Source organism: Triturus cristatus, chromosome 9 (genome assembly GCF_964204655.1).
Source record: "Triturus cristatus chromosome 9, aTriCri1.1, whole genome shotgun sequence".
NCBI lineage: Eukaryota > Metazoa > Chordata > Amphibia > Caudata > Salamandridae > Triturus > Triturus cristatus.
In genome coordinates, this window is record NC_140592.1 from 50,771,468 (window position 1) to 50,784,871 (window position 13,404).

The following is a 13,404-nucleotide window of genomic DNA, read 5'->3' on the forward strand; positions in this document are numbered from 1 at the left end:
TTTAAGCAAAATTAAGTTCAAATTTCCCCATACCCAGTTTTCTTGATAAACTGCAGAATTCGAATCTAGAGAATTAATTAAACTAAACCATGCTCCACAGGAGCCGTTGTGTGTGAACGGGTATGAAAAGAGGGGTAAAATTCCTTTATAATTCTGATAGGGAGGGAGTCGGCCACATATCCAACAATTTGTAGCATTGCTAACCTGATGGGAATGATGTAACATACTAATGAAAGTGTTATTGCGCAGCGCAAATCTATAAGACAACTCAAGCGGAGGTAATTCACTAAAAGAATGTTCAGCAGTAACATTGTAAACATGTCTAGAAGTAGGATAATATATGTGCAACAATATACTTGCAGTAATTATTAAAAGACTCAAAAAAAACAAAATTAATAACGTCATTATGCAATGGCTACGCAGTGATTTACAGTACGCCTGTCGTTTCAACATTTTTCGCGATTTTCCATGATTCAGGTCTAAGGGATACATGTCGGAGACAGATTCAACCGCTTCACCTTGGAGAGGACTTAAACAATCAAATCGTCCGACGGTTTAGGCCTGAGTTTCAGTTTAAAAAGTTCCTGACTGTTGGCCTCAGCCAAAGGTAGTTTTGAGTCAATTGGTGAAGACACACGAGGTGGGCTATTCACATACGAAGGAAGTCCATGAAATTTCTTGATATGACTTGAATGCACCCATCCTTTTCTGCCTTCGATCTTCACGGCTGTCCTTGTGGTGAGCAGGACCAATTTGGGTGATCTCCACCTGGGCTCCAGCTGAGTCTTTCGGTCGAAATTCCTCACCAGAACGAGGTCCCCCGGAACTACGTCAAGGGGTTTCACCTCAGTGTTGTCGGGAAAGGCTGCAGCTACCTGTGAACGACAAGATTGTAGTGCAGACATCAAGGAAGCCAAGTAATCTGTCAGCATATTACAGTCAATATCAGTTATTTTTCGTGGCATAGGCGTCCCCCACATATTTGGTGGTCTGCCAAAGATCACTTCATACGGGGATAGCCCTGTTCGAGAGTGTGCTACCATTCTCGTGTAAAAGAGTGCAACTGGTAGTGCTACTACCCAGTCGACACCTTTCTCCCTGCATATTTTGGACAATCTAATTTTCAGGGTCTGATTATGTCTTTCTACGAGACCTGCTGCCTCAGGGTGTCGGACACAGTGGAATTTCCACTGATAACCTAACAAAAGTGAAACATGTTTCATTAATTCGGATGAGAACGGCTGGCCGTTATCTGAGTGAACAACACGTGGTAAACCGTATCGTGGGAAGAATTCTCGAACCAACTGTTTGGCAGTAGTCGGGGCAGTGTAATCTGAAACCGGGTATGCCTCCGTCCACCGGGAAAGAGCACAAACAACTACAAGAACATATTTGAATCCTCGACATCGTTCCATCTGGATATAATCCATCTGGAGGACTTCAAAAGGGTGATTAGGAGGATGAAATCCACCCTGTTCTACGGGAACGCTTTTTCCTGGGTTGAACTGGCAACAGATCATACAGGTACGGACCTTTTGTTTGGCTGCTGCTCGCAAATGTTTATTGAACCAAATGTGTTGAATGCTATCCAGCATGGCTTTTTCTCCTAGATGTGCTGGACTATGTATAGTGTTAATTATAACTTGGACCATTGAATCAGGAAGGAACCACACAGACTTTTCCTTCATCATCCATCCTTGATCCGTTTGGATCCCTCCTAATTCGGTCCATTTCTTTATTTCCTCTGGTGTAGCATGTGTCTGGATGTCAATTACGTCAAAAGTAGGATCTTTAACTGTCATACAATGTGTTGGCGGCGGGACTATTGTCTTTGTCATGTCGGATGTTTGTGTTTGAGCAGTCTGTTTAGCTGTTCTGTCGGCTAGATCATTGCCTTGAGAAATGATATCAGTGACTTTCGTATGAGCTTTACATTTCATAATTGATATTGCAGTCGGTAGATGTATCGCATCTAATAAGGCATGAATGAGGGGTCCGTGCTGAATGTGGGCACCGTGGGAAGTTAAATAACCTCTCTCTCGCCACAGCACGCCGAAGTCATGTACAACTCCGAATGCATAACGTGAATCAGTGTATATGTTGACTTTTTTATTTGTGGCTTGAATGCAGGCTTGTGTCAGAGCGATGAGCTCTGCGGCTTGAGCTGACAAAGTATTTATACGATTTGTTTCAATGACTTCAGTATCTGTTGTGACTGCGTAAGCAGCCACTAACTCTCCTGTATTTGTTCTCATACATGAACCATCTACATACAATGTCAGGTCTGGATCTGACAATGGGACATCGGTTAAGTCTTGTCTGGGTTTCGTCGTTATAGTAATAACTTCAATACAGTCATGGGCTAGTGGGTCTGTTCCGATTACTGGCAAAAGTGTGGCCGGATTCAATGTGTTACAGCGTCTGATTTCTATATGTGGCTGGAACAATGTAAGTTCGTACCCTGTAAGTCGTGCTATAGTCAAGTGTTGTGTTTGCGTTCTATTTACAAGAACCTCTACTGCATGTGGTACTTGAACTGTCAATGGATGTCCTAACACTATGGCATCGCTTTGTCTGATTGCTAAAGCTGTTGCGGCCACTGATTTCAGGCACGCAGGCAAAGCCTGAGCTACTGGATCTAATGTGCTAGAAAAATAAGCACATGGTTTGTGTGCTCCTGCTTGTTCCTGTGTGAGTACTGACAAGGCAGTACCTTCGCGTTCTGTAACAAAGAGTGTAAACTGTTTTCTGTAACATGGCGTTGCTAAAACAGGTGCTTGACATAAAGCTTTCTTTAAGCTTTCAAAGGCATGTGTATGTTCTGGAGTCCAAGGGAGGACAGTCGATGTGGCTGCCTCCTGTGTTGTCAACTGAATGAGTGATTTTGCTAGAAATGCATACTGAGGGATCCACTGCCTACAGTATGAAGTGAGGCCTATGAAGGCCCGTACCTCCTTTTGTGTCTTGGGTATTGGCATGTTAGCTATTAACTGAATGCGGTCGGGTGTAAGCTGCCTTCCCTCCTTGGACAGCGAGTGTCCAAGATAAACAACTCGCTGGACACCGAATTGCAGCTTAGAAGGGGACACCTTGTGTCCCTTTTCAGCTAGGAATTGTAAAACTGTCAGTGATGCTTTCTCACATTCGGGTTCGCTTCTAGCGGTGATCAGCAGATCATCGACATATTGAAGCAAGGCAGTGTTAACTGGCATGTGGATACTGTCAAGTTCTCGTTTCAGTGCTTGGCTATAGATGCTGGGGCTTTCTGTAAATCCTTGAGGTGCGCGTGAGAATTTAAAGCTACGTCCATTTAAACTAAATCCGAACAAATATTGGCTTTCCGGATCTATTGGGACGCTGAAAAAGGCATTCTTGAGATCAATTACAGTAAAGAATGTTGCTTCGGAATTAATGGCCGTCAATAATGACGAGATATCTGGGACCACAGGAAATTGTGGCACAATGCACTTGTTTAATTCGCGCAGATCGATAACCAATCGGTATACTGGCGGGGCCTTTGGATCTGTTCGTTTAAGAATCGGAATTATTGGTGAATTACATACATTGGAGTCTGTTTCCACAACTACTCCTTGGGCAATGAGCTCGTCAATGATTTGTAGTAAAGCCACTACAGCATCTGGTGGTAACTTGTATTGTCGCATTCGTGGAAGTACCACTCCTGCCTTTAGTGTGACTCGATATGGTGTAATATTCATGCAACCAACATCAGTAGGGCCTTGTGCCCATAGATGTGTAGGTAAAGTCTGCAGTCGGGGATCCATGTCTCTAGATACATAGTGACCTTTAAAATCACGTAAAAACAATCTTACTCCTTCCGGAGAACAACATATTATAGCTCCTAGAGCTTTCAGTGTCTTTATTCCTAACAAATTTTCTGGACATGATTTAGTAAGCAATAAATCTGTAGTTCGGGTCAAAGGTCCTATAGTAAGTGGAAGAGGTTGTGACACTTCATTAACAATAGGTTTTCCTGAAAAACCAAGGGAAATATTCTGAGAGCCTGAGAGGGGTGCCCCTGGAACTTCACTACGTTTTATGGTTGTTCGACTTGCCCCTGTATCGAGTAAAAATTTTCTGTCTTGGCCTAATAATTCACTATGCACATAAGGTCCTTCTTGATCTACAGGGATCTCGATAAGGGGTAAGTCAACTTCCCTCTCTAGGCTGGTTCATGCGTATCGTTGATAATCAGGATAGTCATACTGTGCGGTCTGGTACAGTTGTCTTGTCGTGGTTTGTGCGGCAGCAACGGGCAGCGCTGGTGCAGCTGGCACAAACTGTACAGACTGTGGTGGAGCTGGCATGGACTGTGTGTGCTGCGGGGCTCCTTGTTCATTCTGATCCTGTCTAGGTGGCCGTGGTCTTTCTTTTGTATTACCTATGGCGATATTATGTTTCAAAACTGGACAATCGTGTACGTAATGACCTGGCTTTTTACAATAATTGCATGTCCCTTTTACAGGTCCTGCTGAATCACCGGAATGTGTCATACCCTTTTTATGTCCTTCAGCTGGAACTGTCTGAGAAACTAGCATTTTCATTTTCGTGTCTTTCATGCGTCTGTGTTCATGTTCTTGTTCCTCTCTAATTCTATTTTGATGGTACTGTAACATTTGTAACATTTGTGATGGAGTGTTACCTTGCCAGGTACTCTCGAATTTTAATACTCTATTCTTTACTTGGGGCAGGGCATTTTCTACTAATTTTGTTACAAACAGATGTGGGTATGATTCGCTACTTGCTTTTATGCCACTATTTATACCAAAACATTTTTCAAATCGGGCATAGAAATCACTAGTGTCTTCATCTTGCTTTTGTTTACAGGCTGAAATTGTACCCAAATCTTCCTTTTTCGTAGTTAATAAACGTGGCAGTACCTGTACTAGTAAACCTGGTAGTGCTTTAGTTTTATCCCCAAGTCCTGCTCCTGCAGTTCGGGCCTTTTCTTCTGCTTCTAATACGGACCATTCTATCTTTTGGTCTCCTACCTCCCACTCTTTTTCCCTGAGTTTCTCATAAATGCCAGCAGGCATCAATACCTTTAATATAGTCATAATGTCGGGATAGGTATACTCTCCCATGAGTAACATGTCTTTAATTTCTCGGTGAAAACCCGCTGGATCTTTGTCATGACTGGGTACCACTTTCTTCATTTCTAACAATTCTATTTTCGATATGGGCGTGTATACAAACACGCGTTTAAACTCATTGTCCTCGCCCTTTATTGGGTGTACTTCTCGTAAAGGATTCTGTCTGTCCATGTAATACGTGGTTCTTTCCTTAATGGGTAGTGAAACATGTTCTGAACATACAGAAAGAATGTACTGCTTTCTTGATTCTAGTATTTCTTTAATTAATTTAGTACCTGAACCTCTCCATCTGTTCATGAGTAATTCAGTCAATATATCAGGCAAGGGACCAGGGTCCGAATGCTGACTCTGATATAGTATAAGGAGTTGTTGAATCATATAAATTCCAGCTAAACGCTGTTCGTCTGGGGTGAGATTCAAAAACGTACGTGCTACTGTATCATCACTGTACTTTCCGGGACTGTCAACCCAATGGACAGCTGACCTGGCTAATTCTTGCTCATCCATAGAATCGAGGAAATGATAACCCCTTCGTTCTCGGAGTAATTTGTCAGCTGCTTGGAATGAATTCTCGTTAGACCTTATATTAATTATAGGTGTTTGGAAATTCCTGTTATTATCTGGACATATCGGACGTATCGGGTCAATAAGACATCTATTATTATTACAAGATCTTCCTCTACCTACATAGGCTATGGTGTCTGACTGTCCTGTGGGCAGTCCTGATCCTTCTTCTTCGTTTTGTTCGAACGGGTCTACCGTTAATCTTTCTTCGTGTAGGCGTTCTATTTCTTTACGGATCTTTCGGCACATGGCTATTATACAATTTTGCTTATCATGTCTTCCTTCTGATATATTCTGACTCCATCTGGTAAGAATTTGCATTGCTTCCGGGTCTACCCCCGATCGGTCTTGATTTCTGATCACACAATTTATGAGGAAACGTAACAGTTCCCCCTGTATCTCCACTTTCTGATATTCCATAGCTCTGTTAATACTTTCAGAATCTCGCCCTGTTTGGACAAAATGGTATATATTATCTAGATGCGCAGTCATTCCTGGTAACTTCCCTAAATACACCGCGGCTCGTCTGATACGTAATGATGCCAGGGTCATTTCGTCCTCTTTGCCGGGCACAGGGTCATATCTACAATCGACAAGAAGTTCCTTAAGCGTACGAGCATTTATGAGTTTGGGGGTACGTGAATGTGCTGACTCTTGAAAAGTAAGTTTATTTATTCTGGGTGGCGTAGAAAAAATATTGGTAGCACCTCCCGTAGCCCCGTCTGGGGTATCGGGCGTGAAAGGATTCGTTGAACGTGATACAGCAACTATAGGTGTTGACACAGCTATAGAAGTAGCTGTAGGAACGGATGCAGAAACAGATGTGTTTGCCGGAACTTGTGTCAGGACTTGTTGCTGTAAAGACACGGGTACTGGATCTTGGCGTTGAACCTCCCTGGCAGGCGGTCTATGTGGGGCGGGATTAGCATACTCGGGAGCTGCGTCATCTAAATATGAGGAAAGAAAAACATCTTCTGCGGTTCTAGGATGCCCCTTAGGATGTACCTTTATTGGGAATAATGGGGTTGGCAAGTCTTTTGGTATCTCTGGAGTAGCCTTAGGTAATCCTTCGGCCAGAAGGGGATACATACCATTCATAAGGGTATGTCTTTGTCTGTCTACTTGTTCTGATTTCACTCTTGTACCTTCTTCAATTAATAGGTTCTCTCGTACTTTATTTGAATTCTCTCTATTTCTCTCTTCCTGTCGGAGGGCTTTTTCGGTACGTCTATGAGATTCCTTACGCCATAATTCAATGGCATCTTTCTGAGACTGTCTGACTTTCCTTTTCCATAACTCTTCCTCTACTTTCATGATGCACTCTGCATCCCAGGTTCCCGCTGTGGGCCACCTCTGACTTTCTGGTAATTCCTTGGTGTAGTCTACCCATTAATCAAGAAATAATATAGCATCTAAGCCATGTTTATGATACATGAAGTACCCTGGAGTGTCCCTAGGAGGAATAGGAACGGCTTCTTCGAGTACCCCTTTTCTTGTTGTGATCTGTCTTAGTTTCGAAAAGAGCGGCATATTGAGAACTGATCTGATACTCGATTTTGAACAAACTTAATACAGTAAACACGATAATGAACAGTCATTCATACCACAATATGCAGAACGTACTTAAAACATTTAACATTTAACATTTTACCTGGACAGTCAATAAATGATGATGGTCTAAAGAAACTTAATCACTAAAACATAATACTCGACTTTAACCGAATTATTCTGAATTTTATATACTTGATATACTAGATATACTGCTAAACAGTACAGATACACTGCTGAAACAGTGCAGACCGGATTTGTGTACCCAAACCCGTCTTGACCGGCACAAACTATGTGCACGTCAGAATGCCTCCCCAGTAATGGTACTCACCGGGTAGCTCGGAAACGGAAGGCCTCGAAAACTGAACTGAACTTGAACCGGACTGGACTCGACTCGACTCGTCGGAAACTGGACTCGACTTCGGACTTCGGGAACTGGTGGGCCTCTGTATACCTCGGATCTTGCTCTCTCAGCTAGGCTCTGGTCGGGATACTTCGCACTTCTCACCGCCTCGTCTGGGTGTTGATCGCAGCCTCAGTCGCCCCCGCTTGACCGGAGGGAGATACAGGAAATCCTGCTGGTACGCGTAATTGTCCGTCCAGCTGTGGCAGGAGACCGGGCCTGCAACTCACCGCCGGCGCGTGAGATGAGAAAGTGTCCCTATTCGGGCGCCATTCATGTGGTAAATAATTTAATTACCGGGACTTAATTTGATACGGAAACATAATAAAATAGCTCAGTAAATAAGAGGCAGAATCCGTGGTATTAGAGGTTCGGAATGGGCTTTATTCCAATGATCGATTATAATCGGTTGCTCCAAGTTCCATCACCACGGAGGTTCAGGAAGTGAAGTACATACATTATTGACAAGAAATGACTTTTATAGAACATACATTACAATGAAGCGAATGTGGTAGGCGTAACAATTGATAAGGAAAATGACGATTCACATGCGTAACCGAAAATAGGCGTAATGAGGAGTAAAAGGGAACATAATTGGTTATGATGTCATATATAGGTGGATCTATAAGATTATACTTGGCATAGATGCGTGCGCAGCAGCATGACGTGTGATTGACGTGCAGCTAGGGGGTGAAGGGGACTTGACATTTAGCTCTACATGTGGAGACAAGAAGTCTGGGGGGTCAAATCAACCTAATCCCAAATCATATCTAACATCCTATGTTTAAAGAACTATGTTATCCACAAAGGGAGGTCTCTTCGAGTAGAATCTTATTCTATACTGACTATACTGACCATTAGTGCGTGTACAAGCGTCTAAGTGTCTACACTAGATGCGAGGGCGGGAATCTTCCATAGTAACAGGGCTATGAATTACTTGCATAAAGACAGAGAAGCCGGGCCCTTTGCTCGGTAGCTGGAAGAATGTTTACTTAAACTACTAGACAGGAATGCATTGGGCAGGGAACGGAGCACATAATTTCGAAGGTGAAGTACAGTTTTTGGCAGGCAGCAGGCTGATGTCAGGCTTCGTGAGCCGCGCAGAGAATGAGACAAAGTTCATGGTCACAGATGCAGGCTCAGACTGGAGCTTTCAGAGGCAGAAGGCAAGAAGAGTTTTGATGACAGAATCAGGGCCTACTTGCCTGGACTGTAAAATGGCATAAGTGAACCATATAAAGCCGGTGGCCTTTCATACTTAGGAATGGAATATCCGGCCTATTCATGGCGGATCTGACAGAGGACAGGTTGACGATGGACGCACATGTGTTTGCGTCTTCATAACTGGAACTGGAGGGAACATACATGTACTTGTGATTCATACATGAAACCGTTGGGGTCCAAGATAGGGGACATAACTGATCAGAAAAATCCATATTTCCACAATCTATCAGAGGTTATTGTCAAACAAGTAAATGGCATGTGTGGTGCTAGACTTATATATATATATATTTGCAACTGTTTTCGGTCTTTTAAGGCTGTGGTAACCATAGAAGTGCAGTTTGTGAATAAGAATAGGCTTACTCTTTTGTGGGTAGATGCATGTTCCTTCCAAACCCCCCTTCTTACTCCTTTCTTAGCTCCTCCTATTTTGCAGTGAGTGTTCCTAATTTTCTAGCCACTGCACACTGCCCTTCTCTCATTCATTACTAAGATGTAGACGTACATATGGTGAGATCTCTGCAGTCGGGGTGATGATAGGAGAGGCGGAGACCTCCACATGTTGGTTAGTGAATAGCATTTTGAAGTACCTGAGTAGTACTGTTGTAGTGTTACTACCAATGAAGATTCTGAATAGGCCCTAGGTTGGTAGCCAAGCATTTGGTGAGTGTGTGAATGAATTAGGCAGTGAGTAGAAATGTGAGTGAGCAAGTCAATAAGCAACTGGGAGGGTGAGTAAATGAGTCATTAGGAGTGAGTGTGTAAAAAAGACGGGCTGACTGAAGAGAAGAAGATCTCTTTTGTAGAGAATGCTACATACTTGTCATTAGGTACACACCACCATCGCTGTTGATAATCTGTTGATAGTGGTATGTGTATTAAGTGTTGGTATGACCAGGAGGTGCTACCATTTGCTCAACCAGAGGATCCGGTTATCTGGTGGCTCCCTTGTTGTCAGAGAAACATTTAAAAGTCCAGGGGTATAAAACTGTGGAGACATTACAGAGATTTAAATACCTCTGGGGTATAACTGCAACAAAAGGAGGGAGGACTTAAAAGGAATGTTTACATAGCCCAGGGCTATAAATGCAATAGAGAAGAGAGGATATTTAATAGCTCTAAATATCCCATGGCTATGAATACAATAGATGGGTAGGGACGAGAGGTGCAATATGGGTCTAGACATGTAATGCCATAGGGGTACAAATATAGTGCACAACGAAAGAGTATAAAGACAATAGAGAAGAGAGGAGATATGGTAGATGCACTTAAAACCTCCTGGGTATAAATACAGTAGAGGGAAGGCGTATGAACATTAGATGCATTTAAAAAGCTCAAGATACAAACACAGTAGAGGGTTCAACAGAAAATAAGATATGGATATTTAAATACTAAAGTTGTCTAGAAAGGAAAAGGGGAGATATGAGAGAGATATTTAAAATTCCCAGTGGTATATATACAGTAGATGAGGATGAGGTGGTATGTGAGAGGACTCAGGATTTCTCATAGGTACAACTACAGTAAAGAGAAGAGGTATGAGAAAGAAGAGATAGGGGAGAGATGTTTAAGGGCCTTATTATTAGTTTGGTGGTGCAGAAGCAGGACCGCCCCGTTCCCCACTTCCAAACATGTGTAGGAACCACCCGCGATGGTCAGGAGGTTTCTCCTGGTCTGGCGGGTGGTTCTGCGACGTTCCCAGGGTGGTGCCTATGCAATAGGCACCACAATGGGAACGTCAATGGCAGTACCTGTACGCCATGGATTGTTGCATTCCCTGCCGTGCAGGTACTTGTGTGCATGCACACAGAGGGGCACATGTTGTGCCCCCCTGTGTGCATCCATATGGAATGAGGCACCAGGGTGCTCTGTAGGGCCCACTTTGTTTCCTCATCACCACAAGGTTGCACCCCTATGAAAAGTGTGGCATGAGGAAACTCGTAATATGCTTGGCGGGGCCGCAGCGGCCCGCCAAGCATATTGCTTCCTTAAGACTGCTGCGCCACTACCAGGGATCTCTGATCTCTGCTGGTGGCAGTGGTCCAAGGGTGGCCCGACCGCCCAGGTCCTAATAGGGCAGTTGTAAGACCGCCGCGTCCTAGCGAGTCTGGCGTTCCGTGGACAGTCAGACTTGCAATAAGCCCATAAATTCCATAGGTAAAGCAGAGGAGTTAAAATGGTGAAAGAGGCTCCAGAGTTACAAAAGGTAGCTTTCCATCAGTGCAAGACTGGTAATATGTGGATATATAATGTGTATAATTTAACTCTGGAGTGATGTTCATTGATGGGTGATTGAGTGACATAAGACTGTCCACATCAATAAGGAAATTTGCACGTTTTGAAGTAAGCAATTAGATTTCACATATGTATTCTAAGCATTGCATTATATTTTCCATTTTCACAATTTTAGGCTCAGGAGATTAAGGAGTTTGCTCAGAATCACACAATTTCAGTCAATTTCTGAAGCTTAGATTTGAGCCCGGATCAAGTAGGTTCCAAAGAGAGAAGTTCAGCCACTTGACCACATCTTCCCCCTTTCTAAGGTGCATCAGTTCACACCCCTGAATGTGTGATATGTGCAAGTTAGCAAAAGAATTAAAAAACACCTGGGACAGGCATCGGGGTGAAGTTTTAAGGAGAGAGCAAAGACTGAGCTGGAAAGGTGGAAGTGTTGTAGCACCTTGTGGCATGGTAGGGTGAATGCACTGGCCTGTCCTAATCTGCAGTTTATGCCCAAGTATTCATGTCATCTAAAACCCAGTCTCATTCGGTTGTTATTATCATGTTTCCTTTTCCAGGGTGAATCAGGAAAACCCGGAGTTCCTGGAAGAGATGGGGTGCCTGGTAAAGATGGGGAAATCGGTTTACCAGGAAAAATGGTACTGAGCGCTTTATTATACTTTTTTCATTTTGTACTTTTAATGCATCCTGTTGTTAGACAGGAAACTAACATAGCATATCATAGCTTTCAGAAGTACTGACATCAGATGATATAATATGTGAGGGGTATCAATTTACAAGTGAGAAATCTCTCACACCTACTGCAATGTGAAGAGACGTGATAACATTTATGGGAAAGTCGTTTGAAAGTGTTTTCATCACAATCCTCAAATATTCTTATGTTTTTGGGCATCCCTTTGCCTGCTATATCAGTTCTTTGATGTTTGTGGCTCTGCCCATTCCTGTAAACAGTTTCTCTCATGGGAATGTTTGATTAGCTTCTAGTATCTCTACAGATGTCTCTCTTGGCCAGCAGATACCTCAGCCATATTAATGTTTTCCGACCTCGAGTACCACCCATATCTTCCTGAATCCCTACATGTCTAAATCTATTCTATATGTATTCTTAGTGCTATTTCATGAGTGTGGGCAATAGTTTGCTAATAATGTTGGTTTTCCCCACACTTCTCACCACATGGAAGAAGTCCTCCACATCCCCATGACAATGAACATAGCAAGAGTGCCTTTAGGGTGTAGTAGGTTCAACATAGGTTTTGAAATTGAATTAAAAACTAAATTATTATTGCTAGTTCTCTGTGTGGCATTGTTGCCTCTCTCCACTCATGTTCTTCTAACTGCCCTACATCTTGTTCTCATTTAAGACGCAGCCCTGCAAGTTGATCAGGAGCATTAAATACCAGGGTACAATACATCTGGGAAAACTCCCCAGGTCTAGCCTACAAATATCTTGTCTTCTAAAGGGTTGAATTCTGGGAGGTCTGGCTGACCTGTCTTGTTTATGACCAGAGCAGTTTTTGGGGTTATGGCCCTCTGGACCCCTTTAGCACCGCAACCAAGGGTCCAGGACTGGTAGGGCACCACTTGGGGGTTCAGGACTCACTCAGACTGAGTCCAGGTGCGGGTTCAAGATGGTCAGAGGCTTTTGTGTCGCTGTGGTTCTGAACAGGAGTTCAGCAAGCTAGCCTTTGGAGTCACTCTGGTAGTCCTGAGTTCAGGTGAAGGTGCAGTTCTTCCAGGTACAGCAAAGCAGTCTTGAAGAGTGCAAAGTAAGTCACAGCAGCAGGCAATGCTCTGAGAGTCCTTCTGCAGGTCCAGGAGTGAACTGAGGAGCTCGTGTATGAGGTCCTATTTTTGTTCCCTGGTGCCCTACTTCTGGAAGGTGTGAGAAGCTTCTAAGCAGTGATGACATGCATGGAATTTGCTGGGTCCTCTGCCTTGACTCCAAGCTGGCTGCAGTGACAATGTGGAGGTGATAGATCCTTTGTGTGAAGGCAGGGAACTCTGTATTCAAGTGAGGCTGTGCTCACCTCTGTCCCCCATCCTACCAGCAGATGGCCCTTTCAGGCACACCTAAACCCTCTTTCCCTTTCTGGGAGTAATTCACAAAGTGTAACTGTCAGTTACACCCAGGCATATGATCCAGGACAGGCATAAAATGGCTAAGGGCAGAAAAAGGCCAACTTTCTAAAAATGGCATTTTCAAAATTGCAATAAAAAAACAGACTATACCATTAAATTGTGTTTTTCATTACAGTTCCAAAGACACCAAGCATGATATAGCTACCTGCTTCCAATTGGAAATTACAGCTTATTAAATGT

At 43.4% G+C, this 13,404-nt stretch overlaps 1 protein-coding gene across 1 annotated transcript in view; it reads left to right on the forward strand.

Moving 5' to 3' along the window:
• The window catches only part of LOC146797369 (uncharacterized), a 401,286-nt gene that overhangs the window by 241,983 nt on the left and 145,899 nt on the right, over positions 1-13,404 (forward strand). The window contains exon 70 of the mRNA XM_085624372.1: positions 11,643-11,723. Coding sequence (XP_085480498.1) covers positions 11,643-11,723 — 81 coding nt within the window. The remainder of the gene's footprint in view (positions 1-11,642; positions 11,724-13,404) is intronic.